General features: G+C 37.4%; 4 protein-coding genes across 4 annotated transcripts; 2 read left to right on the forward strand and 2 right to left on the reverse strand.

Annotated features, from left to right (window-relative positions):
* The first annotated feature begins 373 nt into the window (after nt 1-373).
* LOC104773491 (zinc-finger homeodomain protein 14) lies at nt 374-1,254 on the forward strand. The gene has a single exon (XM_010498118.3). It carries the CDS (start codon nt 612-614, stop codon nt 1,128-1,130), a length of 519 nt encoding a protein of 172 aa, XP_010496420.1. The 5' UTR covers nt 374-611; the 3' UTR covers nt 1,131-1,254.
* A 757-nt stretch (nt 1,255-2,011) lies between these two features.
* On the reverse strand, nt 2,012-5,625 carry LOC104773498 (65-kDa microtubule-associated protein 7). The gene is made up of 11 exons (XM_010498129.3): nt 5,026-5,625; nt 4,559-4,762; nt 4,201-4,470; nt 3,892-4,107; nt 3,649-3,804; nt 3,401-3,560; nt 3,157-3,308; nt 2,994-3,081; nt 2,839-2,912; nt 2,687-2,761; nt 2,012-2,595 (listed from the first exon to the last, which is right to left on the reverse strand). Exons 1-11 carry the CDS (start codon nt 5,101-5,103, stop codon nt 2,278-2,280), a joined length of 1,791 nt encoding a protein of 596 aa, XP_010496431.2. The 5' UTR covers nt 5,104-5,625; the 3' UTR covers nt 2,012-2,277.
* A 9,564-nt stretch (nt 5,626-15,189) lies between these two features.
* LOC147946628 (uncharacterized) lies at nt 15,190-16,778 on the reverse strand. The gene has a single exon (XM_087507194.1). It carries the CDS (start codon nt 16,738-16,740, stop codon nt 15,190-15,192), a length of 1,551 nt encoding a protein of 516 aa, XP_087363320.1. The 5' UTR covers nt 16,741-16,778.
* Nucleotides 16,779-19,510: 2,732 nt separating this feature from the next.
* Nucleotides 19,511-21,988, forward strand: LOC104773509 (purple acid phosphatase 3). Its single transcript, XM_010498140.3, has 7 exons — nt 19,511-19,823; nt 19,918-20,074; nt 20,216-20,323; nt 20,465-20,592; nt 21,137-21,265; nt 21,382-21,449; nt 21,597-21,988. Exons 1-7 carry the CDS (start codon nt 19,626-19,628, stop codon nt 21,814-21,816), a joined length of 1,008 nt encoding a protein of 335 aa, XP_010496442.2. The 5' UTR covers nt 19,511-19,625; the 3' UTR covers nt 21,817-21,988.
* Nucleotides 21,989-22,496: the final 508 nt, after the last annotated feature.

Genomic DNA, 22,496 nt, shown 5'->3' on the forward strand with positions numbered 1-22,496 from the left:
CGTGTATAGAAACATGTGACCTCTCAATCTCTCATACAAACCAAACTTATGCTATTTATTATTCTAATTTCTTTTCTTGCTTGTATTAGTTTAAAAAATTATATCCTTAATTATCTCTAGACTCTCATAATTACTTTAGTAGAGTATACCACAAGCACTACTATTTCACTCATTTATAGTTATAGGTACTGTAAAGAAACATTATTAGAGTACTAATTATGCAAAAGTGATTTAATTTGTTTTTTCTTCTTATTCTTACTAATACGGTAATACCTACTTAACCCAATGGATTCTAAGAAGTAGTTATGGGTAGATGACAACTTTATGAGGTGAGGATACGAAAATCAATATTGAAATTATGAGTGTAGAAAAAGCAAAGCCAGTGAAACAGTTCAAAAAGTGTTTCACATTTATTATGACAACTAATAAGCATATGTAAGTACAAAAGCTTAAAGCAGTAAGTAACCAATAATTTCTTTTGTAACTCCCAACTCTTTCTGACACAAACAACATCATATCATATCTTAAACTCAAAACCAAAACTAAACTCATTACTCTGAAAAAAAATCAAAAGTCTCTCTCTCTTCTAATCAATTAGGAGAGCAAATAAGATGCAGAGTTCTTGTGTCTACCGAGAATGCATGCGCAACCACGCCGCAAAGCTCGGCTCTTACGCCATCGATGGCTGCCGTGAATACTCTCAATCAGTCACCGGCGATCTATGCGCCGCCTGTGGTTGCCACCGCAGCTACCACCGTCGCGTCGAAGTAATATCTTCTGCTCAAATCAGCCACACGCGCTTCCCTTTCATGAGCTTGAGGCGCGTGAAGCAGCTCGCGAGGCTGAAATGGAAAACGGCTGAGCAGAGAAAAGCGGATGTTGATGATGAGGAGGAGGAGGACACGGAGGAGACTTCGACGGAAGAGAAGATGACGGTGCAGCGGCGGAGTAAGTCGAAGTTCACGGCGGAGCAAAGGGAAGCGATGAAAGATTTTGCGGCGAAGATAGGATGGACGTTGAAGGATAAGAGAGCAATTAGAGAAGAGATAAGAGTCTTCTGCCAAGGGATTGGTGTTACTCGTTATCATTTTAAAACTTGGGTTAACAATAATAAAAAGTTTTATCACTAATTAACTAGTATTGTAATCATTAATTGATGTACTAGTAGTACTAGTATAATTTAGTTCCATTTCATTTTCAACCCCTCCTTAATCTCTATGATTATATAATTTTAATGGATTGGTAGTGTTTTAATGTGTTTGATTTAGATATGTCCTTAATTACTGAACTAGCTTCACTCCTAAAGTTGTCTTTATGATGTTTCTTTACGTCGGTGGGCTTGTTTAGTTTTGACAAGACAACTAGCTGACGTATTATTTTATTTATGATCATCACTGTTTCACCAATCAGAATATTACGCCAAAAAGGGTGTAAAAAAAATTGACAAAAGATTTATTAACTGAATGCAAGGAAAACGGCCAATTCTCCCTAAACTAAGTTATATTATCTCATTCATACACAAAACTTTCATTTGTGCCTATTCCCCTATTAACTACCATAAAATTTGAATATCCTACATGAACTATACAAATCCGGTAAAAAACCACGAACCATGAGATGGTGTTACTATGCCGTTAACAAATAAAGCAACAGAACAACGTCAGTTTTGAGATCAACCTATACAAAAAATAGGTGTAGACTTCTTACATTTGAGATCAACCTATGAACATGAAGATTTATTATTAACTCTCTCATAAAACAATTGTACCACTTACATTTTGAGATCAACCTAAAGTACCTAAACTAAGATAAACATAGTTAATATATTTAGAGATAATACTAAACTTCTTAAATTCAATATTAACATTTATCAATTATCTTCTATTTTTTTTCTAGATGTTTTATATTTTAAGATGGACTTAAACAGATTCACTTTTGCAATTACGTACGATGCCATGTCACCTAACCCTATAATTATTGTACATGATGAGATGCATGGAACACACACATCTGCAAATCCACACAAATTGAACAACACGTCAAGAAAACAAGACATTAAAAGAATTTTTTGAAGCTACTATAAGAACATAACATCCATCTTCTTTCTACTCCTAAAATCAGTCACACAACTCACAAGTCAACTCAAAGTCACACACACACGACCACTTATTTGTCTACAGTAACTCTCCTTTGATTACATTTATCTATTTCCCAACTCCTACTCCCATATCAAGTTCATGTGCTTGAACTACCCTTAATTGGTGCATATGAAACGATTTAGTTATATAAAGCTGAATCTGGTTCAGAGCCGTAAACCGAATTGTATGTAGAGGCAGAATCTTCCTTTGGTATGGACACAAAGTTCAACGGAGCTGGTGAGAGTCTCCTTACTTCCTTGAAAAATCCGTTTTGGCGATGGCTCGAGTAAGATCTTGGGGTCATAATGTCGGTATTTGTTGCTCCAGCTGAGTTTCTGCGAGGCGTAGGAGGCACCAATGCATCCTTTTTTACACTGTTGATTCTTCTTGGACTCGGTCTTGATCCATAAATGGATTCCCTCCGCTTTAATAAGAGATCCTGCATCTTCTTTTGATCCTGCAGAGGCAATGAAAAAAAAAATCGTTTTAACAGGCAAGCAATATTACAAATCTTTAAGGATTATATAAAAGATAGCATTTTGACAAACCCGGTATCGTTTCTTTTCCTCTTCCTGTTGTTTCCTTGTCAGTTTATAATCTTCAAGTATAGATACCAATCGAACCTGGAGGAAACCAGTAAGCAGAATCAAAAGAGAGACCTTGTGGCTTTACAGTTTACTCTAAATTTACTTTAACTTACACCATCATATAGAAATGATTTCTGCGTTTCATCCTCCCATAAAAGCGTTTTCTTGATGAGATTGTCAACCATTGCTGCAGAAAACAATTAAGCAATGGAACAATAAGCTAAAGATCTCATAAGAATCTTTTAGTGGAAAACATACAAGAACATACATGGGATCTTGTTTACTGTGATCCGGGCTCGTTCTGCGTGCTTCAGGTTTACGTGTCCACCTCTTCCAGCACTATACCGGGTTTCATCCTGAAACCAAGGAAGGAAATTCTCAGTTACATCCTTCAAACAAACCCATTTGCCAACTTTACAAGGCAAATTTACCTGATTGTATTCTTCTAGCCAGTTTTCCTCTTCACACGCAGATAGCCAGCGGTCAATCCTATCAATAATTTCTTTCCGGCTATGTGCCTCTTCTTTGATTTTGTTTATATGCACCTCAATATTTGCAAGAAGCTCTGAAGGGTCCACTAATCCTGAAGAAACATGATGTAATCTTTCTTGAATACAAAAGGGTTTCAGCAAAAAATCTGCCACTCATATTTCTGAGAAGAGTCAATGTGGTTACCTGAATCAATCAAAGCAGTTGACTTCTCAAGCGATGTGCTTGTATCAGGCTCGATGTGAGTCAATCTACAAAGATTCTCTAACTCAGACCTTCTTTTCATCACAAGCTCATTCATTCTGCTAGACTTCAGCTTATTGAAACAGTCTACTTCAGCAGACACCTAAGTAGAAGGGAAAACAAGAACTCTGAGATCCTGGATAAGAATAGTGGTTATCGAAATCGGGAAAAGAAACAGGGTTTGTGGTAACCTGTTCAATTGTTTCAGTAGAAAGGATATTTGGCTCAGTGATATCAGATTCAGATGATCTTACAACAAAACTGACTCTTTCAAATTTCACTCTCTCTTCCTGAGGTGTGTCCATTAGATTCCATAGCTCGAAAAGTGACCCCATTACATCCTTTAACTGCAAAACGAAATGTCAAAACGATAAACCATCAACATGACAATCAATTTCATACAGAAGAACAGCGTTGCAGAGATGCTAATCTACCTTTTGAAAGCGGACTCTTCTTTCCGTTTTCAGCTTTTGAATCATGTGTTGTAGACCATCCAATGTATCATCACTAATGTTTGTAGACTGCTCATGGTCAGTCCTATGCAAGCTCGGATGAACCTCGCTAACAGTTTGACCAAAATCTACTCCAAGAACACCGCATAGACTGTGCACCTCATTCACATAATCCAAAACCTTGTTCAGACGATCCGACTGCATTAAAAAACAAGGAAAAAATGAGTAAGCCAAGAAGCTTCACTTAACAAAGTAAAATCTTGGTTCATCTTCATGATAAAACTTGCTCACCTTCTCCTTCTGGAGCGAGCGGAGATGTGTTTGATACTCATTAAGTTTCCGAAGAGTCAAGTCTTGTTCATCAAGAGTCAAAGAACCAAGCATGGCTTTGTTGAGTTTGTCACTGTACCCAGAGATTTCACCACTCATCTTCTCAATCTGCGCTTTTATATCCACAAATTGCTTCATTCTTTCATCTTTTTGCAATCTCAAGTCCTCAACAAGAGGCGTCACAGCAGCAAGCTTTTCTTTCAATGATTTTGAACCTTTCTCTGCTTTGATCTGCAACCAAAAATTAAACATTTAGAGACTTCCTTCCAATTCTAATATAAAGAAACCATTTAGTAAAGTACTAGCTTACTATACATACCGGTGAATGGATGTTTAAGGCTCCAAGAGCAGCCATTAAAGAAGCTATCTCAGCTTCAATTGATACAATAGATTGATGAAGCTTTGCCATAGAATTTGCAGCCTCATCCACTTTTCTTCTGTAAATTTGGAGACATTCCATCTCCAATTCCATAAGCATCCGGTCTTTCTCAGCATCACTCTCACCAATATCAACCCATATTTTCTGCTCCATACCAAAAAAACAAAACTTTAAAGCCATTTTCAATTTTCGAATCCTCCAAACATCAAAAATCAGATATATTGAACAGCTACTTGTAAGAAGAATAGGCTAAAAAGATAAAAAGATAAAAAGGAGAAGACTTTATCATCAGTAATTACCATTTTTCTCACCCAGTTAATTAAAAAAAAAACACAGACTTTGTTCTTGAAGCATCATTACCAAGAAACCCTAAAATTACCAAGAAACATATAAGAAGAGAGGGTCACCTGAAGCTCCCGAAGCAGAGCATTGCAAGTAGTGTTTGAACGAAAACAGAGACTCGTAGGGCTTTCAATCTCCAGCATTTTTCCTCTTTATTCACTTACTAGCTCCAAAGTTAGAATCTTGAACCAGAGAGAGAGAGAGACAGAGAGCTGAGCTTGTGACAATGGCTGCTTAAAAACCACAGAGGAACCACAAAGATACAGAATCGTCAACCGTTACTCGTAGAAACAGATGTCAGATCTGAAGCTTAACATAAGAAAGCTTCTCTTTACTTTTGCAGAGAGAAAAAAATTGGATCAACAAGGCACATAAAATTCCGAGCAAAAGTTGCAAGAAAAGAGAGGGTTTAGTTATTAGAAAAAAGGAAACAAACAAAAGAAGAAGAGGAAGAAATGTGTAATAATGAGAAACAAATAAAAAGAAAAATAAAATTCGAGCTTCTTTTTTTCATATTACATAGAAATTATTAATTCCGTTTGAACTAAAAAAGAAAAAACGTAGTAATTATTAATTCCTATTTACATAAATGCTATTTATTATTTTGTTATATTCTCTTCTTCTTCTATTTTTACTTTAATTTTTGTCTCCACTTATCTTGTTATGTATCACTACTATTTTTAATTCGTTTTCATGTAAATATGATTTAAATAACGAAAAAGGCAACGGGTATTTGGGCGCGCGTATAAGACACTTACCAATTAGAGAAAAAGGAATGAGATTTGTATATTCTTTTTTTTTTTTTTTCAACCAAACAATTAAATAAATTAAAAGGTGATTCCAGAATTGGTTGCCCAATTTGGAGGGAAAGAGTTTACAAAACAAAGTTCAGAAACTAGAGATCTAGAAGAGCGTGCCAGACAATCAGCTCTCACGTTAGACGTCCTCGGTATTTTCGTCAGAGTGAAGGTGGAGAAGGATGATCTTAGCGCTTGGAAGTCTTCCAACAAATACGAGAAGGCTGGCCAATCGTCGGGAGCCTGCACCATCGCCACCAGCTCGGAACTATCAGACTCAAAGTTGGAGCAATCTATCCCCGCCGACCGAAGAGACTCCATAGCCCAAATCAAAGCTTCAAACTCCGTATGAAGGGGAGAGGGACTACGACGCAAACTGCGGGCTCCCATAAGTACCGTCCTATCATCGTTACCAAACCACCAACCCAAGCCTTCCAAAGAATCCGTACCTTTCCAGGAACCATCAACCTGGCAACGAATCGAAGAATCCCTACCCTCCAGGGAAGGCTGGGAAACCACATAAGTCTCCGGGCCAGACTTGGCCTCCTCCCAATAAAGTTTATCGTTTAACGCCTGATTTAAAATATCAATGGGCTCTGCTTCTATTCCTTGAAACACCCTATTATTTCTATCTTTCCAAATTGTCCACAATATCCAAGGCAACCTATTCTTTGTATATTCTTTGATGAGTGAGAGTACTCAATTGATTATATAGTATTCGTCGTATCGTATAATACGTTGCATGAACACCGAGGTCATGGACCAACCAAGATATTTTAAATTAGTACTAAATGATTAAGGTAGCAGAAAGAATGTATAGAGTAGTTTGGTTGTTTAATACAAACAAAAATGTAACTTTAAATACTATTTATCGGCGTTGCAATGAACCTTTTTAATCATGTAGAATAAAGAGGTAAATCACTTTCGAATGATGAATGAAATGCTTAAATAGTATAATTTGTGTTTTGGTGAATGGAGGAGCTACATTTACATTGATTAAAGAAAATATGCCAAATTGGTCTTATCAAAAAGCAAGGTTGTGGTGGTGGCCAATGTCACTCCACTCCACTAATTTCATTTAAGAATAAGTTTGAAAATCTTTATATTTCTATAAATTAATAAGCAATAAGTTAGCATCATTATCTAAACCTCCTTTCATTATTGCTTGGGCAAGCTCTCGCAACTACTAATCAAATATGCAATTATTATGACATTCTATATATATATATATATATTTAAATTCTGATGTTTATATTTATGCGCTGATTTCTCACACGTACTGACATAACTAGCAGCCTTACTTTTGAGAGTTTAGAAGAGAATTAGAAACAGATGATCCCAAATATTATGTTGGGTTGCTTGAATTATTAGCCGACAAGTTTAGTTCAACCACTTCCATACGTAATATAAACAAGTCCGATACTCCGATGCAGATTATACAATAATCTTTGTCAAAAACTACGTAAATATATAATGGATTAGTCCTATCTTATTATTTTATCTTATGTCTCCTGGTACTTGTTATGGTGCGGCTACCAAAAATCTAAATTGTCTTTAGAAACGTGTTTTTCTCTATGTAATTAACTAACTACTAAATTTTATAGGATAAGCCATTCAAAAACAATTAGAATGACTAATGAGTATTGACTAATAATATAATTTGAACTTAGAACTCTCATACATGTGTGTTAAGGTTTTGCATTTTGTTTTTATGGATTAAACAAATTCATACAAAACAAAAAAAACACATATAACTCACATCACATCACATACATATTAATAAATGTATAGAATTTTACAAACATTTAAAGAAAAGGAAAAACAGAAATGAAAGATTCATTCTCTAATATTTATTTTATTTTGAAGGATTGTTTAGATAAAAGTTGAACTAAAGGGCGTGTGGTAGACCCTACATGTCCGTGTACTCAACTACTCATTGCTACAAACAAGTATACTATTGTACAAAGGCAAACAAAAAAAACGTAAGGAATTAAAAGATGTAACAAGCCTATTGAAAAAGATATATTATTAGTGGGATACCTGTGATAATTACAAAGAAGATTTGAAGAAATCGGACCAAGAGAAGCGATAAAATCAATATAACTAAAGCCATAATATCGCTGTCTCACTCTCACAGGCTACCTAACTCACTGGTCACATTTTTAATGTACACAATTGCTAAATGATTAAATTAGCGTTGGCAACACACACTAACCTGTTAAAAGGTTTATTTTTGTTCCATTTATAAAAGCTTCAACGTAAAGACTCAAAGCATCATATGAGTCTAATAAATAGTCATATATCATTATATTGCATAGAGAGAGGATCAGAAAGAGGTGGTTGAATGATTTTAAGCGTTACATCAAACCCACTGTGCCAATAATTTTGTTAGGTGTGTGTGTCTTATGTGTGTGAATACAGCTAGAGAGTTTCCCACGAAGCTGGTTGGTCAAAAGGAAATTGTTAACAAAATCGACCAATCAATGAACTTCAGAGGAAAAAAAGAAACACATATGACATTTCTCTATCTATACGGTTCGGTACTAGACTCGGCTAATCGGACTTTTGATACAGTAGGACACGTCCAGGACCACCAGAGATTCAGTGGAGATTATATTGTCATAAGTCAATTTTGCTGACTACATCACATATACTAGTAGGAAAGGAACTATATATAACTTAAAGGAACATCCAACATATAATGCTTGTTTCTTTAACTCCTTAAGGTGTTTACTAAAATACTCGGAGGAACTAGACTGAATCAGCAAGATTGAAATAGATTGTAGCTTTTCTAAAATGATTTGAGAGGATAAGGGATTTTGAATAGGATTGAATGTTTTAAACTTAGACAAATGGTATTCCTAATCAAGGTTTGTTCTCCAAAAATGGAGAACAGATCAGTGACTGTTAGAAAAAAAAAAACATATGAAATCACTCAAGCAAAATTGATCACATATGAACTAAGGGGAGGTATTGGTTTAGAATTTAGAAAGAATTTTAATGATTTTATGTTCTTGCTGATTGTTAGAATCATAGAAAATTGAAAGTTAAAAATGAAGGATTCTAAGAGATTGTTTAGGAAGTTTTTTAAAATCTTGATGATTTGTTTTTTCTAATCTTGTAAAATCTTTCTATTTGATGAAAAAGTTTTCATGATTTTTGTTATGAAGGAAATGATATAAAATCCTTTATTAACAATCCAAGATTCTTTTGTTTTACTTGAATAACATAAAACTTTTAATGACTTTATAAAACTCTTAATCCAATAACACTAGATTTATCAAGATTTTAGATAACTTTTTACAAATCCACAACCAATAACACCAAATTTTTTAAGAGTTTTTAAAAGTCTTGATTGAATAACAACATATTTTACCTAACTTTTAAAGTCATTAAAATTCTTTCTAAATCCTAAACCAATACCTCCTCTACGTTACCTCTATTCTTTCCAATATAAAACTGGGTTTCAGCCCAATAACTTAGGAAAGCCCACTTACCTTTCTTACTAATATCCATAAAGATGTATTTGAAAAAACAATTATATTAAGGGATATTAAAATATTCTAATACCAAACTATTCAGATTTTTGTTTATTTAAACAAAAAAAAAACTGTAAAATCATGTAACGGTCAACAATAATTGAGAAAATTTGGAAGTTTACGTGACACGGCACATCAATAATGTGACTACAAATCTAATAATGGCAAGTCCCCACAAAATTGTGGCATGGGCCGTGGATAGAATTATGCTGTCTTTTTGTATGACACCCGAGAAAATTATACGAGCTTCGTAGTTTTCTATATAAAAAAAAACAGTTTTTCAAGTAGGTTTTATGTTTATAATGTTAATTTTTAAAACAGAAATTTTGTGTGATATCCACTTGTTAAATATTACTATATTTTTGTTATAATGTATATTTTTTAGCATTTAAAAAAATATATATATATTAAAATAATCTGGTCACAAATCGCTTGAGTAATATTATTATTAGCTAGGAGTTTAGATTGTTTTGTGAAAACGTCATATATTTTACATTTGTATTCACTCCATAAAACACAATTGTTCCATGACCCGAAAAAAAAAAATAGTAGTTTCATTTGACAGAGTAAAGTACTATAGTTTTCTTGTAACATAAAAATCAACACAACTACAAAGAAACAATTGAGAGTCGAGACTCTCGTGTCTAGCTACTACATATGTAGAGACAAACTCACAACAAAATCAACCATACTCCATACCTTATCTTCTTACTATTTCAGCTTTACGTTTTTCAATCTCTCATTGGCTCCCGCTAAAAATATTTTGCTGTCAGTTTCTTTTGTTTATTGGATGGTTTGAGTGAGAGACAAAATATATATATCTTATTATATAAAGTTTGATGTCAAAATTACTAATTAACAAGATCGCGACATGTGTCAATTGTAACATTCATATGTTGACACATGTCAATTTTTAATTTATTAACATTATAAAAAATAAAATGTAAAAATTCAAAACCTACCAAAAAAGGTTTTATATAAAAGTAAAATAGAGAATAGAAAACCTAATTTTATTTAAAAAAGTTTTATATAAAAGTAAAATAGAGAATAGAAAATCTAATTTTATTTAAAATATTTAAACAGTTTTAAAATTTAGAAAAAATCATTAAAAGGAAATTATATATATATATCTTTTTTTTTTTTTTTGACAACAATAGATTAGCTCAAACGAGCCAATGCGTAGGGAACTTGTTTACATACAGAACACTTTGCGGAGAAGTGCGCGCATAGCGTGCAAGAAGATCCGCTTTTGAATTTGCATCTCTGGAAATATAAGATAAGGAAAAGGAAGAGAACTCCTCCCTGTCCGTCCTTATGTCATGTAGGTAAGTCGAGAAAGCCGGCCAGTCGTGCGGTGAAGACACCATCTTCACCAAGTCAGCGCAGTCCGAGTAGAAAGCCACATCACAGTAATCGTGTCCGATCATGCAGCGCATTGCCCAAATGAAAGCTTCCACTTCAGCGTGTAAGGGGGAAAGACTTTGCCGGAAATTAGTAGCACCCCTTCCTGGCCTTGGGTCATGGGGCTGGATACAGAACCACCCTGCTCCTGCGAACCGATCATTGGATTTCCAAGAACCATCCACAAAACATCGGTAACCTGTAAAGAACAAAGGTAGAGAGCCGTTGGGCCGCTGTGGGCGGGATTCGGCTACCGTAGGTTGGTCAGAGTTAACCCCATCTTCACCTCCCTCCTGAGCCTTATGCCAGGATACAGCCTCACCTTCAGCTATCCGGGCCGTTTCCTCTGGGCGTTCTGTAATATTTTCGAAAACCTTTGCATTACGCGCCTTCCATAAATACCACAAAATCCACGGGAAAGCGGACACATGAGAGCCCGGGCTATTGGGGTCCAATAAATGATCCATATTTGCAAAAACTGACTCCACCGGAAAACACTGTGAACCGACCGGTACCTGGGATAATGCCCACACCTGACGTGCCGGGGGGCAAAGGAACAAGACATGATTTACTGTCTCCTCCTCTGCACCACAACGTGAGCAGGACAAATCACATGAAATGCCACGTTTCCGCAAATTTCGTGAAACCGGGATACACCCTGACAAAACCTGCCACATAAAATGGTGCAGTTTTGGTGGGCAACGCACCTTCCAAACACTAGCCAGAAGAGAAGTAATCTCTGGTCCGACCCCAACCGCCTTAAAAGGCCCTGTTTTCGTCAAACGGGCCACATGATAGCCAGACTTAACAGTATACCTCCCATTTTTCGTAAAATGCCAACCAAGAGTATCATCCTTGGGGCAGCTTCCTAAGGGCAGTGCACCTATCAATGCAACATCGCCAGGATCAAAGTGGTCCGAGAGCACATCCATCCGCCATGAACGTGTCCGAGAATCAATCAAGTGTGAGATTTTAAGAGAAGGGTCCTTAAAAGGGCCCTTACTAAGAGCTGGTCTCGGGGATTGAGCTGGTATCCAGGGGTCAGTCCATATTGAAATGGACTCGCCCGAACCAACACGTTTAATAAGCCCTTTTTGTACCAGAGAGCGAGCTGAAATTATACTCCTCCACCCGTAGGAAGGAGAGTAGGAACGAATCGGTTCCATGGGATCCGAGTTCCGATAGTACCGACCCTTAAGAATCCTGGCAAACAAAGAATCCGGATATTCAATAAGCCTCCATAATTGTTTTGCCAGCAAAGCCGAATTAAAATCATCGACATTCCGAAACCCTAAGCCGCCCTGTTGCTTACTACAACAAAGCTTCTCCCAGGCAAGCCAGTGCATACCACCCGTCCTTCCATCCGAACTCCACCAAAAATTTGCCACCGCACTGGACAATTTGGATGTGATCGTCTTCGGTAGCCGAAAGCAAGACATCACAAACGTCGGTACCGCAGTAGCAATCGATTTGATCATAACCTCCTTCCCTCCTTTAGAGAGCAGTCTCGCCGACCAACCCGTCGTTCGACCCTGCAATCGTTCCCGGACAAACGAAAACACTTTTGTTTTCGACCCCCCTAAACTCTCGGGCAGCCCCAAGTACGATCCCATACCACCCTGAGCTGTGATCCCTAGAACCCCTTGAATCTCCAGTTTTGTCTGTTCCGCAACCGTGTGACCAAACTGGATGGAGGATTTCGCAAAATTAATTTGCTGACCCGAGGCGGCCTCATAATTCCGTAAAATCCTCAAGATGGCCTCACATTGGTCCTTGGCGACCTTACAGAAAAAAAGACTGTCATCCGCAAATAAGAGATGGGTGATTGGGGGGCATTTGTTGGCCACCTTAATCCCTGTAATTAATTTTTCTGCTTCCGCCTTCCGAATGTTGGCAATTAAAACCTCTGTGCATAAAATAAATAAATAAGGAGATAAAGGATCTCCTTGTCGTAATCCCCTTTCCGGAATAATCAGACCATTCGGTTGACCATTCAGAAGAACTTTGTACTCCACCGAACTAACACAAAACATAATCCATCTAATCCATTTCTCATCAAACCCCATCTTGTGAAGTAATTTGTCAATAAACTCCCATTCCACCCTGTCATATGCCTTGCTCATATCTGTCTTAATAGCCATAAATTTCCCTTTACAAGACGGATTAGTCCGTAAGCCGTGAAACATCTCCTGAGCAATCAGGATGTTATCCGAAATGAGCCTTCCCGGGACGAAAGCTGATTGTGTTTCTGAAATAAGGTCCGGTAAAAGCTTCTTTAGCCGTTGACACATGATCTTAGAAATAATCTTATATCCCACGTTACACAAACTAATTGGACGCAGCTCCGTCATCCGAGTCGGCTTAGCCACCTTCGGAATGAGACAGATATGCGTAGTATTCAAACCTCTATCAAAAACCCCCTCCTCGAAAAAACCATTAACTAGTGAGACAAGGTCTCCTTTAACAATCTGCCACGCTTTTTGGTAAAACAAAGCGGTCATCCCATCTGGACCCGGAGCCTTATCCGGATGCATCATAAATAAAGCCGCGCGGACCTCTGATTCTGTGACCCGGGCTGTTAACTGAGCATTGGCCTCAGCTGTAATCACTGGGTGTACCTCACGTAAGACCTCATCAAAATTTGTCGGATGTAATGTTGTAAACAGATCAGCAAAATACGATACTGCAATATTGCAGATGTCCTCATCCTCCGTAGACCAAATCTCATTTTTATCATAAAGACCAATGATCCGATTGCGGGCCCGTCTTTGCTTGGTCAGAGCGTGAAAGTACTTTGAATTTTGGTCGCCCATCTGCATCCATTTATTGCGACTCTTCAAATACCAATACACCTCCTCATCCTTATAGGCTTCCCACAGTCTAGCATTTAAATCAGCGATAACCGAAAGTGGAGTTGCATCGTCAGCCTGCGCGACAGACAACTGGCACTTTAGACCCTCAATTGTTTCCCTACCAAAAGGAACGTGGTCCTTACGCCACCTAGAAATAGCCCGTCTACAAATTACAATTTTATCTAAAAAATTGGGTGAGCTCTGAGGAGTCCCCCCAACCCATCCTGCCTCGATTGCCTCCATCAACCCTTCCTTCCCAATCCACCGTGGGTCAAACATAAAACGTCTTTTTCCCCGTGGCCTTTTTGCCCCTATATTGACCACAACGGGCTTATGATCAGAGGCAATCATAGGTAAATACTCGAGTACCGTATCTGGAAATAGATCATGCCAATCTTCATTGCCGAGGGCTCTATCCAACCGACACCGGATTGGCTTTTTATCCCGCCAACCTCGCCAAGATAAGCAATCTCCTAGGAATGGAAATTCCAGAAAACCACAATCTTGGATCATTCCATTGAAAGGAAGAAATGAAGACGGATGCCGTAATTTGCCTCCTCGTTTCTCATGATTACCAGTTAATTCATTGAAATCACCAACAGTAAACCATGGAGAGGACCGAGACACACCAATACGCAATAACCGCTCCCACACCATGTCACGGTTCTTCGGGACTGGATCACCATAAACGAACGTTAAATAAATGACCCGTCCTTTATAAACCGCTTCAATGTCGATTAACCGATTAGACTCAAATAAAATTGTAACATTAAAATCCGCTTGACTGTAAAAAAGTGCCAAGCCCCCACTTGAACCAATAGGTTCCACTGTGGTTAAATCTGTGTAGCCAAAATGCCCTATATATTTTTCCAGAACCACACGAGGCTGTTTTGTTTCCATCAAAAACAAAAAATCCGGGCGATGTTTATGCCATAGATCCCGCAGATTGCCGATTGTTGCCTTGTTACCTAGGCCTTGACAATTCCAACTGATAATATTCATTAATTAAACCCCCAAAAAAATGTGGTTAAGACCACATAATGCTACCCGTCCAGACCACGGACAAATAACCAAAGTAAAGAACACCACTTTAGTCCGAAAACCACCAATAATATCCACTAAGGCCCAAAGCCCACAACACCAGCCTGGTCCGAGTGTGAAACTCCAAAAACGAGAAACAACCAAAGAAAAACTAAGAGGCTGTGGTATATTGATGCAATACCTTAGACCCCAGTCCAGATTGAAATTATCCCATAGGCATAATAAAAATCCCCAATGAAATATCCAACACACGAAGACAAAAACAGTGGTCCGAAACTGAGAGAAACGCTGTGACCAACAGGAAAATACCCCATAGTAAGAACAAAGACACCAGCATAGTTTTATTATTGTTCTTATGAAAAGGTTACAACAGGTCAGAGCCTGAATTTGCGAAAAAACCCTTTTTAAAGGGAGCTGAAGCAAAAAACAAAAGTGAACCAATGGGGCACCCATTATAGTATTATTGAAACCAAGAGAAAGAAAAGGAGAGATAAAAACCCGACTACGCCAGAACACAGTCTTCTTGTGGAAGAAACACCAATAACAGATGAGATGAATTAGACCCACCTCTCCTTGCCAGCACAAACAGACACTTAACATCAATTACCAGGATTAGTTGGAGGTTTTCCTCCATGAGTAGGACCTGCACTCCCTTGCACTCCTCCTCCCACCGTCGAAACCGACGAACCAAGTCTTTTGCGCGGCGAAGCTAATGCATAAAGGTTTCGCTTCTTAGTGCTTGCACCAGGAAGGACCCCTTTGTTCTTGACTGATTTGGACCGAGGTGGTAGAACCCCATTCTTTGCCTTGATTCCCTGCTCCGAAGCCGTATGGTCACCCTCCTTAGCGAGGGTATCCTCATCGTCATGAAGATCCTGCTCCTGGGACTCCCCTAGACCAGAGTCCTTGGTGACAAACGTCACCTCCTCATCAACGATGGGTTGAACCTCCTCAGAGGCTAACCCAGATGCGACCCCATGTTCCTCCATAATCGGACCCAGACCTCCGATCTCTTGTGCATCAGGGAGCTGAAACTCCTGAGCCAGCAAATCACTCAAAGCAGCAGAAAAGAGATCCTCCTGCTGGTCCTGAACCATATCCCGAGTAGTAACATTGTGAGTGTCAGATGCAGGAAAGAGGTTCTTGCACACCGGATTATTCTCACCAGAAGGGACCACAACAGTCAGCGGAAGAGCCCCCTGAATCAGAGATTGATCAGAAGAAACAGCAACCTCCTCCGTAGGAGACACCACAAAAGCGTCAATCAACTTTTGCTCTGTCGCTGAAAGGGAGATCCCTACACCCTCATCCGTACCCTGAGTTGGACCAACACCCTCACCCGCAATCAATGCAATGGTATCAGTCATCGGGACATGTGGTGGAGCTTGCTCCTTTGGTTGAAATTCCCTACGGCCCCGTTTTGACTTGTGTCCAAAACCTTGTTTGTGGCGATGATTGTCACGCTGACCACCTCCAGCACCCCTTTCTCCTCCTACAGCAGGACCCTGGGGATGAGCCCCTCGCATACCTGAGCCAGAACCAGAACTAGAACCACCCGCAACTGCTCCCTTGTAACTCTGTAACCTATCCTCAGGACGAGGATCCGACCCACCTGCCTGTTGTTGTTTCCCCGTATTACCAAATAACGGGCAACGGGAAACATCATGGCACAGGCTGAAACACCGGCGACAATAGCCATATAACCTCTCGTACCGCAGGGTTACCACCGTTTCTTCACCACTATGGAACTCGACCGAAGCTTCAAACACTAATGGCTTAAAACCATCGAACAAGACTTGAACCCGACCAGTATCGATGTCAACCTCTACAACCTCTCCCAGGTCTGAACCAATGCTGCGGAAGGTCTCGTCTGCCCAAAAATGAAGTGGGACTCCCATCATGCGGACCCAGAACTTGATGAGGTACGGATACTTATGGTCCACCACCGGTTCCCACCTGACCAGGGAGAGCATCCAATGATCAAAGTGGTAAGGTTCCATCTTCAGAACCTCCAAAATATCTTCCTCTTGATCAAAATCAAACTGAAAACGCCCCATACCCAGGTCCGCACCCACAACCCTCTCTTCAATCTTCCAGATCTTTGGCAGCATAAACAAAAGAGCCTTCATGTCCTGCATCGCAGGGTTCATGCATCGACCAATGAGTGTCTTTGCATACCCTTCGATGAGTGCCGAGTTATCAAACCTTGGGATCTTAATCTTCAGCTTACCAGTAGACCCCGACAAACTCTCCGAAGACCTCTGAGAAACCAATAACCCGGTTTGAGCCATAGTATCCGTACGAAGAAGAGAAGAAGGACAAACAGAGAATAAAGGAACCAATAACCAACAAGTTTCAGACCAGGAAAGTTTAAGTGAATAGACAAAAGAACACAGATGAGTGTGAGAAGCAAAGACGATTCTAGAGCCCCTTTTATAACCCATTCCAACCCCCTCGACGTGATCGACCATAATGACGATAATCACAACAATAATTGACCCAAAGATTCGGCCAGAAACCGGGCAATAATTGACGATTATCGAACCAGAGGAAACCAGAGCAAAATCCGTCCAAGCAAATCCCCTCATCTGAGCCCCAGGATCCGTAAACCCAACCCAAAATCGCCATTGAAATCGAACCAGAGCAGAGCAGATCAAAATGTGCCCAAACCTGGGAAAATTCCCACCGTGAAATCCGCCAAAGAGGATTCGATCCCCTACCTGTCTTCCCATCAAATCACCAAGGCAATCCCATGGAGATCCGGAAATTCCCAACACAGGAAGCCTCAAATCCGCAAACAAAATACCGAAATCAGGAGGAGACCGATAAGAGAAACCAAATAAAAACCCCCAGAATCTCGAGGCGAGATCCGCCAGATCGTAAGCTCACCGCAATCGAAAACCAAATCGGAAACCTAAAGACGCATCGAGAGAAAGAGATATTCTCCGCTAATGTATATCTTTTATTTCTAATGCAGCTTTTAAATTATATATATATATCACAAAATTCGAAATTATAATATTGTTTACTTATTTTAATTTTAAGTTGCTAATTTTACAAGAAAAAATATAACTTTTTATATAAGAAAAAATGATTGTGAAAATTATACAATTAATTATTGTTAAAGTTTGATGTCAAAAGTACTAATTAACAAGATCGCGACATGTGTCAATTGTATCATTCAGATGTTGATACATGTAAATTTTAAATTTATTAAAATAATAAAAATTTATTAAAAAAGAAAAAAATATAAAAATTCAAAACCTACCATAAAAAGGTTTTATATAAAAGTAAAATAGAGAAAAGAAAACCTAATTTTATTTAAAATATTTAAACAGTTTTAAAATTTAGAAAAAGTCATTATAAGGAAATTATTTATATATATATATATATCATAAAATTCGAAATTATAATATCGTTTATTTATTTTAATTTTAAGTTGCTAATTTTACAATAAAAATATATAAATTTTTATATAAGAAAAAAATGATTGTGAAAATTATACAATTAATTATTGTTTCTAAAAAAATGTAACTACTCACCTTTACACAAAGAAAAATATTGTTGAAAAAAAAAAAAAAAAAAAAAAAAGATTGTCTCATATTTTTTTCACCAATCAAATAATTTATTCAAAAAGACTGCTATTGTAATATATAAGATATGAGTATCTAAGATTAACATATGCGTTTTTGTAATTAAAAGTTTATCTCTTTACTTTTATATATTGTTTATACTTACGAAAAGAACTAAATATATATTTTTTTGTTAAATTTAATTTTATTTTAATAATTTTGAACTCATCTACATCTATTTTCTTTAATTAAAAGTGTATCTATTTATTGTTTTTTTTTTCAATCAAACAATTAAAAAGAAATTTTTCGGTTAGCTGCCCAAACTGGAGGGAAATGATTTACAAAAGAAACTTTAGAGATAAGAGAATACGAAGCACGGGCAAGACAAACCGCCTTCGTATTTGACGCATGTGGGATCCAAGAGATGGATAATAGTGGGAAGACTCCAGCGAGTTAAACTCATCGAGCAAGTTGGAGAAGGATGACCAATATTCAGAAGACTGCACCATAGTGAGTAACTCAGCACAATCAGTCTCAAAACGTTGACAAGCGATCCCTTCAACACGTATCCGTTCAATGGCCCACAACAAACCCCGAATGCAAGGAGAAGAACTCTGTTTTAGACACTTGGCCCCCAACAACAAGGTTCGCTCCTCACCAACGCAACACCACCAGCCCAATCATGAATGCACATTGGTTGCTTTCCAAGAACCATCAATCTGACAACGAGGTGAAGAAACTTGGACATCTGAATACGAAGATGGAGCTGACATGATTGTCGTAAAAGAGAGCACCTATTGCCAGACTAAATTATCGCCAAAGTTTGAGTAATTATATCATTCGTCTCTATCTCTTAACCTTGATTTTTTTTATGGCCTTCCAGATTGCCCATAAAATCCATGGTAATTGAAGAAGTTGATCAGGATCACCCTGTTGAGAGGCGTCCCTCCAGAAAACAAAATCCAAATTCGAGTACACCGACTCATATGGTAAACCCTTCTGACAAGACCGGAGTCAGAGATAAATCCCAAACTTCACACGAACGAGGACATTCAAAATAAAAATGTGATTAATAGTTTAACCGTAGTGTCACATCTTTTACATCAAATATCACATTGGACACCTTGATGTATCTATTTACTTACTAAAAAATATTTACTTTATATTCTTTGATAAAGTTAATTTTACTTTTAAAAATTATTAACACGCACATCGGGCGGGTCCTAATCTAGTATATATATATTATCAATTCAAATTACTGTAATCAAAATGTCAGATAAAAAGGTTAAAATTAAATACATGAAATATAAAGCCAAATGGCCTATATACACATTTCAAAACGGCAGATGTTTTTTGTCCAGACTTCGCAACGTAACCCCCAAAATGGCCTACATATATAGAGACACAAAGTCCACCATTCCTATCTTTCTTTCCTCTTAAGCTGTTTATTTTCTAATCTCTCAATGGCTGCCTCAAAACACAAACCTGTAAATTTGATATTCTACGTTTATCATTTGATTGTTATATTTTCCGCCCATAGTTCCACGGGGGAGCTCCGGAGGCTATCTCAACCGACAAAACCCGACGGTACAGTAAGCTTTCTAGTCATCGGAGACTGGGGAAGAAGAGGCTCCTATAACCAGTCCCAAGTAGCTCTTCAGGTTATTTAATTACCTCTATATATAGTTTATAGTGTGTGTAAATTAAAACTCAAAAATGGTTGGCTAAATTGTTTCACAAAAAAAAATTAAACAGATGGGAGATATCGGAGAGAAACTAGATATTGATTTTGTAATTTCTACTGGAGATAACTTTTACGACAATGGGTTAACCAGCTTTCACGATCTTCTATTTCAAGATTCTTTTACCAACATTTATACCGCTTCGAGCTTGCAGAAACCTTGGTATAGTGGTAATAATCTTGAAGTATATTATATATCATTTTTAAATTCTACTTCCATTGGATATCCAAGGACCTTGATCATAAAATATATATATATATATATATGGTTCGATCCACTGTGCTAAGTAATTTTTCCTTAACCTACTACAGTTTTAGGAAATCATGACTATAGAGGTGACGCAAGGGCACAACTTAGCCCCATGCTCAGGGCTTTGGACCACAGATGGTTTTGCATGAGATCTTTCATTGTAAATGCTGGTGATTCCTATTTCCTCAGGGCTTTAAACTTTCGAATTAATGGTCCAAACGATTTTGTCTTATAGTATATTTATATATATATATGGAACAACGTAACCTTGTTCGCTTACGAAAACAACCACTGTTCTTCTTTTGTAATAGAGATCGTCGATTTTTTGTTCGTGGACACAACTCCATTCGTCGATAAATACTTTATCCAACCAAATAAGCATGTTTATGACTGGAGCGGCGTATTGCCTAGGCAGACATATCTCAACAATCTCTTAAAGGTAGTAATTTTCTATCACAAATTAAAGTAAAGTTATACTTATAACTACATATAGCTTCTAACAAAGATCTTGGAAATTTTTGAAAAATATATAGTTCAGTTAGTCTTTACTTAAATTGCTCTTTTTGATTACGTCAGAAACTTCTGTAATACTATTAATTATACTATGTATGACTGAAACTTAAGCCTGATGCAATTAATTCCACAACTTCTTTTCCTATAATATTTTCCTATATATGGGAACGGAGGTGGAAAATTTTAGGTCATTTTATTCTTTGAATAATTCTTTCATCATGCAAAACTTTCCTTTTTCATTTGTTTTTTTTTTTGGCAAAACTTTTCATATGTTATGATTGGATTTTGAAAAGAAAGTTGCGATTGGATATTAGGACGCACTTTTTGTTTGTTTTCAGATGGAGTCTCGTTTTTAGTTATGTAATGTGTATATATGCAAATTCAACGTGATTGGTCAACATTCTACCAATGCAGAATTGTTTTACTTTTACCGAGTGAGTAACGAAAGGTATATAATTGTAATAATACAGGAAGTCGACGTGGCATTGAAAGAGTCACTTGCAAAGTGGAAAATAGTGATTGGTCACCATACGATTAAAAGCGCAGGCCACCACGGGAACACCATTGAGTTGGAGAAGCACATTTTACCTATTCTTCAAGTAACAAAACAATTCAATTCATATCATAAATTTTTCATTTAAATGCACGTGAAATATGCAATGCACCCACCAATATAGCAAATAATGATCTAATTGTCTTTTTTACGATTAACTAGGCGAATGAAGTGGATCTCTACGTCAACGGGCATGATCATTGCTTAGAACACATTAGCAGCATGGACAGGTAGAATATTATTATTTATTCGTAAATTATCTTTTTTTTTTTGTGCACCTATTACTCTATTAGTTAACTATAGATATCTTAACGGACGGTCCGCGGCTCCGCGCGGTAGAATAAAAAGTGTCATCCTTTTTGGTTGTTTGTATATAGTAAAATACAATTTATGACAAGTGGAGGTGGATCCAAGGCGTGGAAAGGAGGTGACGTGAACTACGTGAACCCACAAGAGATGAGGTTTTACTACGATGGGCAAGGATTCATGTCGGTTCACTTTTCGGAAGCCGAACTGAGAGTCGTGTTTTATGATGTCTTTGGACACGTTTTGCATCATTGGAAGACTTACAAGGAGGCGCTTTATTCCGCTTCTTAATTCCGGTTTAATTGGACGTAATTGTTTATGATGTATCATTAAATGATCAATATCGTATTCCGTTGAATTTTCGAATTCCCTTACATTATTGATATGAAAAGAACGTATCAGCAGCATCAGAAAAAGGTCAATGAAATATTTATTGAATAAAAAGTACGTTTTCGAATAAAAATAGTATTGAAAAATTGTAAGATGGGAATTAAATGTCCTAAATGACTACTACTTTATAAATATATCAAACTTAATTGAGACAATGATGCTTCATTGGACTACTCTTTTAACTTTTTAAATTCAGGTAATTTTGATCTTCTGTCATGCTTCCATATATTAAAATGATTAATTGTTTAGTTTAGTAATTATTCTTGTAAACAACTTAATTTACAATCTTAATTTCCAGGACCATTTAAGCCTTGCCTATACTGTAGACTGTAGTTATAGGGACACAACTGGGTCCGATTCTCATCCATAAAGATTAGATACGACTATTTCACATATCTTTTGTCCTATGCACAGATTCTCTTTTAATCATAATATATAGTAAATCCAGGATTACAGTATATGATAATATGTGGTTACAGGACTCACGTGAATACTACTCCAATTTTTGTGGATGAGATTGTGTCGTATTATTTTCACCAGAAAACATATAGTAAATATGTTGAGAATCTTCAGACATGTTT

This window comes from Camelina sativa, chromosome 3 (genome assembly GCF_030686135.1).
Source record: "Camelina sativa cultivar CO46 ecotype springtype chromosome 3, ASM3068613v1".
NCBI lineage: Eukaryota > Viridiplantae > Streptophyta > Magnoliopsida > Brassicales > Brassicaceae > Camelina > Camelina sativa.